The sequence below is a fragment of the Coptis chinensis genome, chromosome 7 (assembly GCF_015680905.1).
Source record: "Coptis chinensis isolate HL-2020 chromosome 7, ASM1568090v1, whole genome shotgun sequence".
NCBI lineage: Eukaryota > Viridiplantae > Streptophyta > Magnoliopsida > Ranunculales > Ranunculaceae > Coptis > Coptis chinensis.
In genome coordinates this window covers 74834808-74853457 of record NC_141462.1, presented here as the reverse complement: position 1 = coordinate 74853457, position 18650 = coordinate 74834808, and the positions used below count along the sequence as shown (strand labels likewise).

The window sequence follows — 18650 nt, the reverse complement described above, 5'->3', positions numbered from 1 at the left end:
TGGTTGTTGTACTCCCAAAGTGAATGTGTTGGTTAGTCCAACAACATACACTACAACAAAACAGCACTTTTGTGACGGTTAAGAGGCGTCAGAAATATTTTTTGTGACGCCTACGAGGCGTTGGAATTTAGGCGACTGTGTTGGTGTTAGAAATATTTGTGGCCTTTGTATGTCGTCATTAATTGACATATTTATGGACTTTGTATGCCATCACTAAATATGTATTACTAATGCTTGTACACCGTCACTAAATTTGCATTACTGACAGTGTATTGCCATCACTATTGAACTTTCGAATCGCCCAAAAAATTGGCGTTATAACTTGGCGCCAAAACAAATTAACACCTCAGTACCGTCAGTAATTATAAATTTGTTTTTTTTTAAAAAATGCTTACTAACGCCTGTCAGCCGTTACAAATTATTATTTATTTTAAAAAAAATATTTGTTTTTGATTTCCTTCCTAATATTTATATTTTTTTCCCCTAAAATCACCTGCATAAATACAAACACATAAACCCCAAACACATAATATAATTAAGACTTGACAAGTAATTATACACAAGAAAAATCTTAGTAATAACCATCACCAAAATTTGACTAAGTATATATATCACTAAATGAATAACATACACCCTACAATAAGTCTTTCACCATGTAGAACCAGCCAAGAGACAACTAATTTTAAAAAAAAAACAATCCACTCAACAAAATACTAGTATACATTCAACAATTAAAATTTCACTATAACACAAATTAAAATTACAAAATAATAACTCTCAAATTTGTAAATATTTACACACTTACACAAATTGTTTAATACATACTTTTCTAACTACAAAAGTATCTCAAACAATATCTAAGTTGTTGTAGCAAGAAAGCTCATTCCACCAACTTATAATCCAATAAAACGAAAAGAGTTCATCGCCTCCAAAACCCTACACAATAAAGAAAAATTGGTAAATGACTTTCCTCAAAACGCGACTACCAAAAAATAAACAATGAAAGTAATTCACCAAACTTTACAAGCATCCAAAGAAAAAGAAACAACAATAGCGATCAATAGAATAATATCACAAGGTGCGAAGGATCACAAAGTAATTGATTACATGCATAAAATCACAAAATTGCAAAGAACTAATAATTTCAAAATCTCGGGCCCAATAGTTTCAACTACAATATTCACAAAAGACAAGGACTAAACTACCACATACATCAAAATTCATTCCCAAATTTAAAACCTATACAATAGCGATAGGTGTAATCAACAATGATAATAGAATATAGTGTAAAAAGAAAAATATAAAGAGTAGAAGTTAAAGCCTTTGTTTTGGAAGATAAAGACTTAATTAGTGTCCTCCTTAGTAAGATTAATGAATTCATCAATAAAGGCATTTTACTCCTTGCTTTCATTGTTCCTAGACCAAGTAGATAAAATGGTGCCCCCATCGTAAATAAAAGGATCCCATTTTCCAAATCTATCCCCATTCATTACTAGAAGGAGGTGGTTGCATACAAGACAAAAGTAATAGGTGGCAAACTAAGCATGAAATTAACATAAGATAACATACTCTTATACGTGTCTTTTCTAATGGAATAGATAGAATTTGAATATTCGATTCGATGATTATAACGATGACTACCAACAAGAGTGGAGAAAAATAAAACATATATGGAGTAAGCAATAACATGTTGTATTTGAACACGTTTCTGAAAATTTTGATCTCCAAATTTTGCAGCCACGCAAAATGTTCTACCCTCCCAAGTAAGACTTGAGCATATGAGTTACCTAACAGTACGACACCCTTGCAATTAAGTGCACACACTTCAGTTTGAAAAACTTAAAGAAGGAGAACCCACTTTTAGACAAGGAAAGTATACAATTATACATGTCTAAACAAGACAATCAACATGGAGAAGTCAACTTACAGAAAGAAACTTCTTCAGATCTCGTCCAAAAGCAATATCGCGTAACACAGAAAGTGCACAATTAACAGGTTTTTCAAGAAGATGAACATTGGGGATTTGAGGTGGAGGCCTAATTACGACAATTACAGATATACAAAATTAGTGCATATTCATGAAGAATATAAAAACTAAATCCAAACAATTAGCTAGTTTGAGTGAAACAATTAGTTTGAGGGAAACAATTGCATACTTATTGATAAACCTGGTGGCATTTGAATAGAGGAATAAGAGCGCTAGAGATAGTCACAAACAATGGCACACTGCACACCAGAGTCAGAAAATAGAACTAAAGCAAGTCAAAGATAACCCATATAGTAGTGGCAACTCCGAGCACTCCAACGGAAACCTTTATGTTTCTCCACTAAAAAAAATCAAAAGCTGCACAAGAAACAAAGAAGGAAAGAAAGTCACATAAACATATTGTGTCCGACTTTCAACCATCAAATTTAAGGGTTAAAACAAAAAAAAGGGGGGGGGGGGGTTTCAACCGGCAAACATGACAAGAACTGAATGCAATAGATCAACTCAAAGACCAATTAAGCCTAGACATTACATACAAACTATACTCATGCATAGAGAAAATAAATTTTACAAGAATCTGACCTGACTATATCTATGGCCAAAGGTTGGCACAAACCCACCATGAGCATCATGGACCTGTGAATTATGGTAGACCTACTTAAGTACTCGCTTGCTTCTGTTGGATTGTAGTGGCACCAATAGTTGTGTAACAACTACCTAGCCTATGGTTTCAGAAAGTGTTGTGTTTGATTAAATAAGAGGCTGCAAAAGATTATATAGATATTCATTAGAAAATGAACACACTCAATTCGTGCTCACAAAGTAAGTTAAACAAGGCTTGTTGTACAAATCAGTGCATTGTAATTGAAATGCTTCATTTGACGATATGAGCGCGCAACCGACAAGGGAGGGACAATACCCTGCTTGCAAGGGAGGGACAACACCTTCACAACAAATGTACAAACGGAACACATGCTACATATTTTAAATGAAGAAAATAGCTATTAAGACCATATCAGGGAAACCAAAGAGGAATGTGGCAGCAGCATACACTAGTGGTGGCAGCAGGAAATCAATGATTTTTCATTAACACAACAATGCCAAGCACTAATCGAAATCAGCCTAGGTGTTATAGAATTCGAAACACTTGCTACATAGCCAAGAACATCCAGGATTACCACAAAGAAAGCTAGATTCCTCTCACAGAAGGCAACGTGATACTTAATCCTTCATGGAACACCTGAAAACAAAAATATGATTGGAAACTTGAGAAAAAACTTCAAAAACTTGCCACACCCACGAAAGCAATTGAACCTCGCCACGCACGCCTTGAATGTCACATTGAAGACATGCACTATAACCATCTAAGCAAGTGTTCATTGTTTATAAAACAACACATTATAAGTTATTTCATATTTATATAAATTTGAAAGAGCATATGATAATCGGTAAACCACAAATTTAAAAAAGCCGAGTCCAAGCAAAATCACCGTGATTCTAAATTACCACTCCCAGTTCTCGACGATGAAGCTTTCTTTGGAGACCTAACAACACCAGTCACTTGAACTGTTTCAGTACTACTAGTAATCCTAAAAACATTTAATTTCATTTCCAAACTCTTCAGAACCGAATGAGAACTGCCACCTTTGAACTATATACACCGACAACAAAATTCAACATATTAGCCAAAAAAATGACATAAGGACGCCACCCTTATCAAACAGAGCCCACACACTTCTTCTTCTCATTTTTTTACAAGCATTTTCTGCTAGGAATTTACATCACGACACCAAATCAAATTTATCATCCTTAACCTAACTGATTTGGGAACAAGTACATAACCTGTAAATCTTTAACCTAACTACATTTTTAACTATTATGTGCAGATACCAACTTAGAATAAATAAAAACTTACGATCTGAAGTTTAATGGTCTTTCCATTCTGCTCCACAGTGCGTATTTTCTACATGTTGCAAACAGGAGAATATTGTTGGTAATTTATATTTATGCCAAAAGTAAGCTCAGAGGTAAGATCCCCACTTACAAAGTAAACTCCAATGGTGCTAATGTAACTTTGCAGATACGAGTCGTCCTGTACCATGAAGAAGAAAGATGTCAGGGCATACAGGTTGAAGTTGGAGAAGTGAAATACATAGAATTGAGGAAATATACATTGCACTCATCTAACAACCATTAAAATTCTACCAGACCGTAGTAATAAATTACACCAAATGTTAAAACTGGGCGCTGTCAGAGTAAAAAATCACCAAAAAGTGAGTTCTCTAACCTAAATGAGATATGGCACGAGATTCTTCACCGGAGAGATAACACTATATAATATACTCACGTCTACATAAACAAAATATAAGAAGATAACCCTCCAATCACAAGCCAAGTGTGGACGTATACTACAAGTGGAGCTGGGGTAGCCAGAGGCTACTGATAGAGATGTATCAATTTGTTTAAGTCTGCTAGATTTTAGATACGAGAGTCAATAAAGGGCTTTTGATGAATCCAATTAATTTGTTCCAAGGTGTGATGAAATAAGAACTGAAATATGAAAGATTAATTGGGATGACATGGGAACTGAGTCTTGGGCTAAGTTATTGAGTTTCTATCCACATAAAAAGTATCATTCACCACTCATTTAAATACAAAAAATAATGAAGCGTTGAAAATTAGAGTCATTTGTGATTTCCAAATCATCTAACATACAGAATCATCAAAATTATGTTCTAAAGAATATAATAGATTTACGAGAACTGAAGTTTCGCCAATATGATTAAACCTTGCCGCTGTTGTGCGAAACTCCAAATCAAGTGAAGCTTGAAATTGACATTAAACCCTAAAATCAATTTATGAGAACCTTCAATTAATCAAAAAAATAACCAAATTGAACGACCATTGTTTTTAATTTCAGAGAAATTGAGGGTTTTGAAATTAGGGGTTTCAAAATTCAAAGAGAGAGAGAGCGAGAGAGAGAGAGATCTGGACATACCAAACCAGTAATTATGGATGTGATTAAGACTCTTCGCCAATAGAGAAGTGTCACAGCTTTAAAAGAAGATGAAGAAGAAGTTTTGGTGGGGGGAGGTTTGGGTTTCTTGTTCTTCTTCAAAAAAATGGAGGAGACGAGATCGATATAACTTTGTTACAAATTTACGAGAGCTGCCCTTTGAAAGTGCGTGACATAACATGTGCCTTAGTTCTGACGCCAACTAGGCATGGGTTTGTTTTAGAATAAATTTCAGAATTAAATCAAGTAAATTTTAGTATCTTTCTGACGATTTTCATCAATTGCAGACGCCAAATTACCGTCACAACATTTCTGACGCCAATATGCCATCACAATTCAAAAATGGCTAGTGTCACAAATGTGCTGTTATGGTGTAGTGATACGAATCGATTCCTGTGAGGAAAACAAGTTTCTCGCAAATAACTAACAAAATTAGAGTACTCAACCCTATAATATTTTTCCAAAGCATCCCATCTACGCTGTAAAATAACCTCTGTCTTCGATTTGACTACATTATTCCACGAGAACTGAGCCTTCTCTACAAGTTCTGTGCTTGGAAAAATATGGTAATATTTTGAAAGGACGCACATAGCGATATGCCATCTACATAGATGCTTGTGTGCATTAGGGAAAATTTTATCAGCGGCACTCATCAGGGCCAAGTCCCTGTCAGACATGATCACGGATGGGCTTCTGTCACCAAACAAGCCACTAAACTGATGCAGGCTCACTCATAGTCGACTGTTGTTTTGACCGAAATAGCACTGATTACCACGCTGAAAGACTTCCACGTTGAACTTCCCCAACATCTTGTATTTAAAGGCCACCGATATCTATTAGTTTTGTAGGTAGCGTCTAACATGAAAACTATTGGAAAAATCTGATCTAGATGGGCCCATAACAACCCCATTATCTCATTGGTATTCTCATCCTCTCTCAACTCCTCAAAATAATGTTCTTTTGCTAACAACTCACGCAATCTCTGTAATTGTGTGAGACTGTTTATATCCAATCTCCTCACCTTCTGCCTTGCAGTGTAGACTTGGGATATACTAGATATGTTTTCATGATACATATTCTTGATAGAATCCAAAATTTGTTTAGGCTTTATTCCACACTTACTCATCTCTAACAAGTACTCGAACTCTGGAACGGTCAGACGAGTAGTAAATGCATGTCATTCAAGGGTCTTCGCCAATACATAGTTGTGAATACCATTTCTAACTTATATTTTCCAACTATCGACAGTGTCGCGTTGGAAAACACCTTTTAACTTAAATGGACATCCCGATTTCTTGGTTCCCGACTTTCTCTTATTATCCCTCCATTCGCCTTCTTTCTTGTGTGACCGATACACACCCGAGCATTCATAAGCCAAATTCAATCTTGCTACTCGGTTTCCCTTAGCATACTTCGACTTTTTAATTACCACAACCACATTAACTTGTTTTCCTCTAGCGGTTGCCCAACCAATTGCCTCGCTACATGTATGAAAGACCTAAACACATAAAAAACAATAACTATTATTAATACACTAATAAAATTACATTTAGAAAAAAAAAATGAAATCAATGCCTACTCCATCATACCTCTTTCGTAGTAAATATTTCTATTATATCACTTAAAATCGGTTGATAATCCACGTCATTCGAGTTTGCAGATGATCAGTTCTTGGATCATGGCAAATGATCCTACATATAGAATAAAACAAGAGTCTAAAGCAATTTGTATAATGAGGGATTTCAAAGTCACCAAAAAAAATGAACTTCTCACTAAATTTAGTCCAAACAACCTAGCCACATCGACCAATAGGGTCCCTAAACGACCTAGTGATGTAGTTCCATAGAGGGTCCAAACGACCCAACCATGTTGGTTGCTAGAGTCCCTAAACGACCCAGAGGTGTCGTTTGGGCTCGGGTTCTAAATGTTGTTGATTCATTCATTCAAGTGTTTTGAATTCATTCAATCAATCAAGTGTTTTGTATTCATTCTAATCAATCATCTCTTGTAGATTCATTCATTTATTCAATCAATCAAGTGTTTTGTATTCATTCTAATAAAGTGTTACCACATTATTTAGGTTTGGTTGTCTTTATCGTCGACGATTTCTCGGCATCTCATTTGCTCGACTAGTCGCATCTTTTATTTCTTCAACTTCTTCACCTTCACCTTCAACATTTTTTTGCCAATTCTTCACTTTCTATTGGTTGTTTTTCACCTTCAATATTTCTTCTATTTTCTCTTTCTCTAATTTGTTGTTGCACCTCAAGCATTACCTCAAATGCTTATTCTTTATCTTCGTGTTTCATTTAGGATTTTGATTGGATTTTGATTGAGTATGAAAATAGTAAGGAGTAAATGAGAAACGTGAGTATTTGATTGAGTATGAAAAAAAGGAGTAAGGAGTAAATGAGAAACTTGAGTATTCTATGTAGAGATATTTGAAATTTTGATATATTTCGAATAATTGAGTGAAATATGTTTGTAAACCCTAAACCCCAAACTAGTTTATTATTCACAATTGAAAAAAAAAATGAAAAATAACAAGTTTAGATATAAAACAAATTATTATTTTAGATTTGGATAATTGAGTGAAATATATTTGAAATTAATTTTTTTTTATGTCGGTATGAAATTTGTAAACCCTGAACCCTAAACCCTATCTAAACCCCGAAGTAGTTTATGATTCACAATTTGAAAAAGAAAATGGAAAACAATAAGTTTATATATAAAACAAATTATTATTTCGAATAATTAAGTGAAATATGTTGGTACGAAATTTGTAAACCCTAAACCCCCAAACTAGTTTACGATTCACAATTTGAAAAAGAAAATAAAAAATAACAAGTTTAAAGTTTAGATATAAAACAAATTATTATTTCAAATAATTGAGTGAAATATCTTGGTACGAAATTTGTAAATCCTGAACTCTAAACCCTAAACCCCAAACCCCAAATCCCAAACTAGTTTATGATTCACAATTGAAAAAAAAAATGAAAAATGAAAAATTTAGATATAAAACAAATTATTATTTTAGATTTTGGCATGTTTGATTACATGTTTTAACTTGGTTATATAGATATTATGTCATAACAGATAAAGAGTGCAGAGTGTATGTAATTGTGTTGGTACAACTAATTGTGTTATTCCTAACCCAATTTTTTAAATCGGATTTCAATTTTGCTAATTCAATTGGGATGTGTTGATAATTGATCATTACTAATTCAATTTTGCAAATCATTGTTTAAATAAATTATTGTACAATTATGATCAATTAATGATTTATATTATAAGAAAAGTGTTCGGTGTTTATGTATAAGAAAAGTGTAATTGGTGTTTATGTAATCAATTTTTATTGGTTAATCCGGCTAATTATTGGTTAATAAGGAATTTCCTTGGTTTAGAACTTCTCAATTATTTTAGTTCAAACGACTCCCCCTTGTCGCCCCATAGAAGCCCCAAATGAGTCAGCCATACCGCTTACATGTGATAACAAACGACATGGTCAGACTGTTCCATGGAAAAAACAGAGAGCTCTGTCTTAAACGATATGGGTAAGTCGTTTGAGTGTACACTCAAACGATATGGTGGTACCGTTTGAATGTACACTCAAACGGCACGCTTAGACCGTTCCATAGAGATTCCAGAGAGCCAATTCTCAAACGACAAGCTCAGATTGCGTGCATGTACAATAGAACGATATGACGAGACCGTTTGAGTGTACACTCAAACGACCCGAGGGTTTCGTTATGACGAGACCGGTTGAATTGGTTGTTGGGCTTAGGCTTTGATGACAAACTTGTAATATGACAATCTTAGAACGACATGGCGAGACTGTTTGAGTGTACACTCAAACGACCCGAGAGTTTCGTTATGGCAAGACCAGTTGAATTGGTTGTTGGACTTGGGCTTTGATGATAAACTTGTAATATAGCAACCTTGTAAATTTTTTTTTTTTTGGGTTGCCCAATCCAATTTGATTAGTGCCCAATTAAACTACCTAGAAAAAAGGGCCATGGGATCTACAAAGATCTTAACCAGACTGGGAAAACAGTTGTCCCGTCCAGGAAAACACCATGCAGCCTGAATTATGCAATCAAATGCTTTATTGCGCTAGTTTTGTAGCACAGCAGTACAGCACAAGCCAAGGGAGTTTGCAGGATTTCACAAATTATGCAGTTCACTGAATGTGTAATGCCTAATGTGTGGTGAAACCCTCTTCAAGGCTTCAAGCAATGCTATAGTTTGTGTTGTGATCCTGAAACTTGATGCCATCATAATATCCAATTATACTGGCAGATGTTTGGACTTTTTGGATGTTCACCAAAACTTCGTACTGGTAATCTTATCATGAATTTGCTCCATATCTTCTATCAGTACATTTCTCAGCACATTCCGTTAAATATAAATCTTATTTTGAGAATCAAACCACAAAAAGTAACGGAAAAAATAAAAGCAAATTCACAAAATAGTAATACTGGGTATCAGCGTAATTTACAGCGTGACTAAATGCCTCCCTCACACATTGGCTCTTATAATTAAACATTGTATACTACATGACTTGGTTTGATATGATTCCAAAATTCAACTTTGAGAAAAACAAAACCCGGTAATTAGAAGACTCATTGTTTCTCCTGCTGGTCGTTGTTACCAGCTCCAACGCTTTCAAGGGCGGCAATGTCTACACAGTTAATGAAAACTCAACTAACTAACAGTAAGTATAAATGTAGCTAGCATGAGATGAATTAGGCATTTTCACAAACGTATGTTAGGCAGCATTGAGTGAAAAGGGTACCAGATCAGGCTTGAAGATGTTGTGGACGACAGACGCACCAGCAAGAAGTGAAGCAATGACCACGACACACGACCATCCAAGGGATGGTGTTCCTGTCGGTTGCTTCCCTCCTCCGAATTTGTGATTCATTTGATCTCTTTGCTTTCGACAAATTCGAAAAAATAGTTCACTCGTTTTCTAGCTCAAGAGGTAACCAGATTCCTAAGTTTAACCCACTTTAAAGCCCAACCTAGGCCCCATTTCTTGAACCTGGACTTTAAGGTGGGCCATATCCATAGTTTAGCCCAAATGAGGATAGGCGCGTTTTTTAACCTGTATCTAATTTTCGCGTTCACTCAGACTGCAAATTCCTTTCTTGGATCTTTCTCTTTGTTTAAATTCGTTGGATAACATTATCTTATTGATTGTTGACTCAATGATAACAAAAATGCTTATTATCGTACGAATCACGTTTTGACTTAAGGTTGACTTAATTTTTATATGTGGAAGGTTTATGTTATCACCACGTACACTGGTACACACTTTGCTTCCTTGACTTCACCTCAAGTTCTTAACTTCCACAGAGATACAACCGAAAGAAAATCAAGGCCAGCTTCCAGTAAAATGTCATGTATGATACGGATACCATGTAGATTGTAATGTTAGTTCAAAATATTTATATTTTTTTCTTTAAATAGACTAAGGAAGTAGCCATGGACGTTCACAGTACAAACACGGAAGATTATTCTTGTCACCTATGTCGGTTAACTTATATAATATGTGGTTGTATCATGTACAAGTTTCTATATATACTAAGTTGATCTCTCTGTTGTTCATGACTTAGCAAGTTACTAGCAGAGATAACATCAATATACCGTGATTTTGAACCTAAATAAATTTTTCGGATTTTTTGTCCAAGAAATAACTGCATCCATATATTTGTTTCAACTTTTTGCGTTGTGATCTAAATCACTATTAGTGATGTCCAGAAAGCTGGTTTTCATTTGATTTTTTTGAGCCGCCTTCGTTCCTTGGATTGGTAATTTCCATAAGCTTGTACACCAATATATGATGCTGAATGTTATTCTAGCTAGCTTGCTTTTATTTGATTACAATATTGGACGCATGTTGAAACAAAATTAAAAAGAAAAAATATATGTTTTTTTCATGTTATATATATGATAAAAAAAACATACGTAGTTGTCCATGTGTGCAGACATATAACGTGTGAAGTAAACATGCGCATGTATGCGCGCTATGTCTTTTGGAATATATGTGAAACATAGGTAGAACTGATTTTGAATTTGATGTTGATTGCAGGACAACGTAGCTTTGGCATAGAACCACCATATATTATAAGTTCGATCATCTATCATATATAGTGGTGTAAGTTGCTATTGCATGCGCAAGACTGCTACTCTCTAAAAGGCATGCTTTTAACGAATATAAAGAATTTTAGCCACGATCACAATCTTATCCTAGAGCACGATAAAACACCTTATAAATGTGATGGTTGTAAGGAACCTGGGTGGGGACCTAGATACAGATGTGAAGAATGTAACTATGATCTCCACATGGATTGTGCATTAGCTTCCGGTTCTTTGTCTCACTCTTTCTACGAAAATTGTACTTTCGAGTTCCTTGAAAGTGCACCTAGTAGGTGTGACAGATTTTGTGATGCTTGTACAAGGGACATCCAAGGGTTTGTGTACCACTGCCACAAAACTGGATATGACTTGCATCCCTGTTGTGCTAATCTACCGTATATTTTACAAGGCGACGGGTTGGAACTACATCTCAATGAGAACATATCGTCAAAGTGTGTTAAGTGTCGACGTACAAAACTTTGGGGTAAGATCAAAGGCTGGTCATACAGATCCACAGATAAGGAGTATCATATTCATGTGGCGTGTGTGAAAGATATGGTTGTTGAGAACTGGAAGAAAGGGTACTTCAGCGAGGTTGAGATTAATAACTTAGCAATGGAAATCACTGCGGTTCCCAATCTCCAAATCACACAACAAAGTGGTTCGAGTGGAAGGGTTAGTAAGTATTCGAAGATTGCAAAACTAGTCCTAAAGCTAATAGTCTCTATTATTAGTGGAGATCCAACGACTGCATTTACGTGCTTAATTGGGTCCTTACTTTCACAGTGAGACCATCGTGCTCTTCCTGATATGGGGTTGTGGTATCTAATGAAGGCTACCGCATAATTTGTTAATTGTATCCGTGTTCAGAGTGATTGCTTGCTTGTCTGTAATATGTGAATAAGTACGTCTGAATCTACTTCAGCTTGTACATTAATAATTACTTCGAATTGTATTTGATATATTTATGGTGAATAAATTAAATTTGTCAACCCTCTCGTGTGAGAGACTTTTTGCTCCCACAGGTTTTCCCTCCAAGCTAAGCGCTCTAAACCCAGCAATACATGCATAAACTCACTGTTCTAAAAATCGGTCTAGGCGGTCTCTAGGTGCTAGGCGGTGCCCAACCGACTCGTCTAGGCCCTAGTCATTTAAAAAATCGGTGGACAGACTAGGCGGGTCTAGGCGGACCGATTAGGCGGTCTAGGCGGTCCAGTCAAGTTTTTTTTTTTTTTTCAATGATTAAATGTCGAAAAATAAAGGCCCTTGTAGGTTTAAGATTTGAATGAGTTTAAAATACTTAAGTCTAATGTAAATTATATGTCATTATAACAAAGAGTATGTTTTTATATAAAGTCAATATTCCTCAACTATTACGCATTTTTGTAATAAGGATTTTTGTTTGTGTTTATTTTTTGAGTTATGGTAAATGATTTTCTTCATTTCTTGTAGTATATGTATGCATTACTATATATATTAGGAAAAAAAAACCACCTAGCACCTAGTCCATCTAGACACTGCCTAGAAGGCCTAGGCGCTAGGCGTTCTCCCGCCGCCCGACTACCGCCTAGCGTTTTTTAGAACACTGCATAAACTAATAAACCAATCCCACTACAATAGGAAATAGGAAGTGTGTGTGTTTGTTTTTACTGGATAAGAAAAAATTGTATTAATGAAACTAGAAAGTACAGTTACAAGGAGTTTGATCTATTAGCTAAAAGTTTTGAAATAATTTTATAAACAAAATTGCAATGGCTGATAGGTCTAAATTTTGAAATATGTTAAGGAGAGGAAATTTTAGGAATTAAAGAAATACCATAAAATAGTGTATCCTATCCAAGGGGCATCTGTTAAGGGTAGGAATATAGGGGATAACATAGGCCTTGCTAGTGAGGTGTTTTACAACATGAATAACATGTATAAGAAGAAGGAAGGCTGGGTAGCTTTAAAACTTGATATGACTAAGGCTTATGATAGAGTAGCGTGGTCTTTTCTAAATAATATTTTGAAAAACTTGATTTTTGTGAAAAATGGAGAACTTTTATTAATTAATGTTTATCTTCTGTTTCTTTTAAAGTGCTCCTTAATGGTTCTCCCTTGGAACAGTTATTCTCTCGAAGGGGATTGAGACAAGGGGATCCTTTATCTCATTATCTCTTTATTTTTATTTCTGAAGCTCTTTCTCGCATGATTAATAAAGCTGAAAATGATCATGCTGTACATGGTATTAAAATTAGGAAGGATGCTCCTCCCATTGCTCATTTACTATATGTTGATGATTTACTGTTTTTCACTAAAGCTTCTTTAAGTGAAACAGGTATTCAACATCTACTAGTAACAATAATAATATATCTACTTTACATTATCATATAAGTAACACCGCTCAAATACCTGATTATGTAAATATTAGGTTTGACGCTGCTTTCAATAAGAGATCTCTGTCAGGATCTGTTGCTGCTATGGCTAATTGGAATCAAGAAGGAGCTTTACTTGCTGCTGCAGTGAGGAGATTCACAGCAAAGTCAACAGAGGAGAGTGAACTTCTTGCAGCCGAGGTAGCAGTGAAGCTGGCGCAACACTTAAGAGGAGGAAAATTTCTTTTTGAGGGGGACAACATCAACGTTATCAACAGTTTGAGCTCCCAGAAGTCTAGTATTGCTTGGTTTTTACAAAGCATTACGAAAACAATTATCAGAACTGCTAATAAGTTTAAGTTTTCATATTTTAGATGGTTAAGAAGATATTTTAATGGTGAAGCTCATGATCTAGCTAAATGGGCTTATAGTTCCTATGACATGAGTACTTTACCAAAGTGTTGCTCAAACTTTCAGTGTACCCTATAATTCTATATTATATAAATGTGTGACTTGTAGCGAAAAAAAAAAAGTTACAAGGAGTTTGGGAGGGTTGTATGCAATACACACCATCCTTAGATCATTCAAATCTATAGTACTTCATTCCACGAACCTCCCATTTATACAACCACAGGTCTCCCTTCATACACCAAATAAAAAATCCTTGTCAAGACTCGCACCAAATTTTCTTTGCCAAGTCTGGTGCAAATTCCCCTTCTCTCCAAGTGAGAGATCAAGCAATAATTCATTCTAGTTTTGCATTATAGCCATCTAGCAATAAGGTTCCATGGGATGTTGCTCGAGGCAAAGGCCTTTACTGCAGGCATTGAGTTCGATTCAATCCATAGAGAGCACCAATTCTGAGCAATAGCCACCTCCACTGTTCAACTATAGCGTTGCATTCAGCTATATAGTTTGTTGCCACCCCCTATTCCCTTAGCCAGCACCATAAGAATTAAGCAATTAATAGTTCTGAAAACAGAACCTATGCCAGCGTTGCCTGGATTACCACGTGAGGCACCGTCAGAGTTAATCTTGATGATGTCGCCATGAGGAGCCAGCCACTCACATTCTATCATCTTTGGAGCTCTACCTAACTTGATTAGAACACCCCAGTTCATTGCAACTTCTTTGTCATATCCATTATCCCACATGTGGCCTTTAGAAAACTGCCTTACATAGCTCACTTGACTTGAAATGAATATTTGACATTTACTTAGAGATACCGTCTCCTCTTCGAAACAGATTTTGTTCCTATGCTTCCATAACGACACCATGCCAGCTACCACACTTGTATTCCACAAGTCTTTTGTTAAACTACTCGTATTCCTCAACTAATTCACTACCGCATTGAAGCTGTTGAAGTCTGCTCGTGTCTTAAACTTGGAGGCTACCCAGTTCCACATATGTTTGGCAAATGGACAGTGCCATAAAATGTGGTTTAAATCTTCTGCATTGCTTGTGTCATGTGTTTTTCATTCCCTTAGCCGAAAACTCTAGTTGAGTTGGCCAGCTTCGAAAACTATGCTATAGATGTATGGACTGTTTTCATACCCTCTAACCTCATATATATTAGACTTTCTCAGTTTGATGAGGAAGATGAGGAAATCATGATTTGAATTGATCAGCTGAACCCATTTGGGTTAGATCAAGCGCTTTAAGCCCAACAATACACGCATATACCAATAAACCAATCCAACTACAATAGGAAGTGGATTGATCTTTTGTTTTTCCCTTAGCTGAAAACTCTAGTTGAGCTGGTTAGCTTCGAAAACTATGTTATAGATGTATGAACCGTTTTCATACCCTCTAACCTCATATATATATATATATATATAGGTTCCGTTTACCATACTTTTTATACCGTAGTTTATACCACACCCCCTTACAAGATGAATTAAGTGCTAAAAATTTATGGATGTGATCTACTAACCATAGATAACATCTCCACAAAAATTCATCTCTTTTGGAAATCTATAACCTAGTTAAAAATTGTTGTAAACTTTGATTTTTTTTTTTAATGGTTCAGATATTTCAATTTTGCAATCATCTTTTGACATACTTAAACATTATCAAATGATGTGAAATTTCATAGAGGTGATCTTTATGGTTAGTTGAACACATCCACAAAAAACTAAGATATAATTCACGTTGTAGGTAAAGGTGTGGGGGCATGGTATAAACTATGGTATAAAAAATATGGTAAACGGAACCTGTTCGATATATATATATATATATATATATATATATATATATATATATATATATATATATATACCCCTTATTGGGGGATCAAGCCGCATCGTCATTGTTCTCCCCTCTTTTCTCTCTTTTTTCCAGCTGACGCCTGATAAAAGGAAAAACGATAGTTTTACCTATGAATAAGTAATTAAACTCAAATGTAAGTAAAACTAAATGGTTTTCTTATTGCTAAATTATCAAAGTTATCTATTCTCGTTATCAATGCAATATTTGGATAGAGAATTCGTTCCACTCCTAGCTCGTTTAAAATGTAACGTTTCCTAGTTTATGTATCCTAACAAAATCGTGAGAATAATGGATTTGAATTTAACTACGATGGTGAATTAACTAATCAAGATGTGATAAATGAAATGATGGCAGTTCAATACTAAAATGACAATATGAGAAGGAATTAGGGGAATTTGATTCCACTTTGATTCGACTTAATAAACTAGCATAAAACTCGTTGTAATCCTAATCTTTACATTTTCACGTAAAAGTTGGATATTTATAATCCCTAATTATTCATTGTAATCTCTACCAACTAATAACTAGCATGTGAAGCAATCAAACTCATTCTCATAGTGAACTAATTACTTTCTAGAGTAGAATAGAACATTACAACTATATCTATGCTAACAAAAATCAAGTCATCATTAAGGCTTCCTCAAACCCTTCTAATGGAGGTTTAGCCTTGAGTCATTAAACTATCATTTCTGAAATAAGAACAATAAGAACAAGACATTATTGAATGAATAACAATTATTTTATTAATCTAATGAACAATAGTCTAATGATTCAAAATGAATTAAAACTAATTTAGAACTTGAGTTTATAACTAACTAATTATGAAATTAAGACAAACTAAAACTTTTTTTTTTAGATAAGCACAGACATCTCTGATTGAGTAATCGGGGTAATTTAGTGCAGAAGCCAACAAATTGAGAGCCACATATTCAAAGATATTAATATCGGGATACTACATTAGCAAGCTCAGCTTAGTCACAAGTCACGACAAGAGAAAACCCAATCACGAAAAGAGGACGCAGCAGAACATCTGTCCAGTCATCAAAGTACAACCTCGAGATATACTCGTCAGTTCACACTAGCTTCAAAACTAACCCTCCCCAATGTCAGGACTCAAATCTCCATAAGAAACTGGACCCTGTTCCCCAACCGAGAACTGGATCTAGATCTGCTAGGAGATCTGTAGCTCTGCCTTTTCAACAAGGCTTGCGGGGACGCCATCGCCAGAGGAAGCAGACACTGGATAAGCTTCTCGCTCCTTGATCTCGGCGGAGACTTTGATCTTGACCTTGAACGTTTCTTATCCGAAGGGTGGCTTTCACCTCCACGGGGGGCCAAGTCGTGGATGGAGCCTCTCACTCATCAAGACCGTCCATCAACTGAACCCGACTATGTCTTGGGCTCGGCTATGATCCCGACACGGGCCGTTAGAATGGCGTGGGCTCTGCGGGAGATGCTTTCCGCCGACTTCTCCTGCTTTGGTATCTGGCGGGACTCCTGCGTCTAGGTGGACTCAGATCCGTCTTAGTGGCGGCGTTCACGATAACCTCTATAGCGAATACCTATCGGTTTTCGTTCTTGAATATTCCTTCCTCCATAACGGTAGGGCCTAGGAGGTGAACGCTCAGGAGATAGAGTCCGATATTTTACGTCGTAAGCATAACGCGGTGAAGCCACGCCTCTTCTTATCGTTTCGATTGCCATCCGGAGAGCGACTTCTAGACAAACTCCGGCGACTACTAGCAGCGGGAGGCTCGGGGTGGTTTTACGGGGAGGGCTCCTTCTTGGACTCCCCGAATAACTTCTATTGGTTTGCTTCGTTGTATCGTCCCAATTGGATCGATGCCAAACCTCGAACTTTTCCTCGGACTTCTTCTCGGGACTAGTACTGAACTTCTCCTTGGGCTAGTACTTTGGTACCTTTTAGGAGTTGGACTCGAACTCCTGGATTTGCTAGACTCATTGTGCGAATCAGGGTATTTATTTGCAATTTTATCCGATTTCATTTCGTCGCGTGCCCATTGTTCGATGATCTCCTTTTTCTTGGGCAAACTCACCCTCTTCATGTGATGAATCGTCTTTAGCAAGCTTCAGTCCATCTTTCTTTTTCGATCAATATCCGCTTTTCTAGAGATTGGCTGAGGTGGATGCTTGTTCACGGCGGGATCTTAGGAAGATTTTATCTCATCACGCAAAGAATTTATGAAGGCTGCGGGAGCAGATTCTTGAGGATGAGCTACGTCATCATCGATTCGATGATGCTTATCGATCTCCAAATCACTTGAGCTATCGAACCCCTTTTAGACTTGCGTTTTGATCTTTTATTGTGGCGTCTTCTCCTCCTCTCCCTTTCAAGACATCCCACTTTTTCCTACCACGTCTATGGCTATTTGTTTTGATGTTTTCTTCCTCCTACGCCTTCCATCACTAGAGCTTGAGTCCGATGGCGAAGAATCGAGAATCACTAGAAGAAGAATAGGAATCAGAACTTCGAGTCATCCGAGCTTCGGAAACAGATAAAGAGTATCTCCTTTTGCTTCTTCTTCGGTCCTTCAGAGATTTTTTGTGTCTAGTCGTCAGAACCAAGTATTGAATTAAAAAAAAACTTAGTTTATAAATTGTAACCAAGTATTGAATTAAAAAAAAACTTAGTTTATAAATTATCTAACTAAGTAACTAAGTAACTTAAGAGCTAAGCCTTAGTCCTCTTTATATAGAAGAGGCTAGATCCACAATTTCATGCATGGGCTTAGGAGCCATGTTTTGGGCCGAAAAATCGAGCCCAAAATTTCATCACTTCAGTTCATAAAGGGGTTTTCAGCTGGAAATGACTTCAATAGTCTTTTCATTCACTTTTGCTCTTCTGATTGGATCAAAGCTTAGA

At 36.1% G+C, this 18650-nt stretch overlaps 1 protein-coding gene and 2 long non-coding RNA genes across 3 annotated transcripts; 1 reads left to right on the top strand and 2 right to left on the bottom strand.

Annotated features, from left to right (window-relative positions):
• Window positions 1-3477: 3477 nt before the first annotated feature.
• LOC147488862 (uncharacterized) lies at window positions 3478-4172 on the bottom strand. The gene is made up of 3 exons (XR_015201819.1): window positions 4032-4172; window positions 3903-3950; window positions 3478-3638 (listed from the first exon to the last, which is right to left on the bottom strand). It is a non-coding gene; the product is annotated as an uncharacterized LOC147488862 (long non-coding RNA).
• A 1765-nt stretch (window positions 4173-5937) lies between these two features.
• On the bottom strand, window positions 5938-9937 carry LOC147488861 (uncharacterized). The gene is made up of 3 exons (XR_015201818.1): window positions 9799-9937; window positions 6593-6694; window positions 5938-6501 (listed from the first exon to the last, which is right to left on the bottom strand). It is a non-coding gene; the product is annotated as an uncharacterized LOC147488861 (long non-coding RNA).
• Window positions 9938-10622: 685 nt separating this feature from the next.
• Window positions 10623-12063, top strand: LOC147488860 (uncharacterized). The gene is made up of 2 exons (XM_086572439.1): window positions 10623-10816; window positions 11098-12063. The coding sequence occupies exon 2, from the start codon at window positions 11208-11210 to the stop codon at window positions 11931-11933; it is 726 nt and encodes a 241-aa protein (XP_086428565.1). The 5' UTR covers window positions 10623-10816; window positions 11098-11207; the 3' UTR covers window positions 11934-12063.
• Window positions 12064-18650: the final 6587 nt, after the last annotated feature.

Excerpts from the sequence above, each read along its gene's own strand:
- LOC147488860 (XM_086572439.1), top strand. The coding sequence starts at position 11,208 with ATGCTTTTAACGAATATAAAGAATTTTAGCCACGATCACAATCTTATC.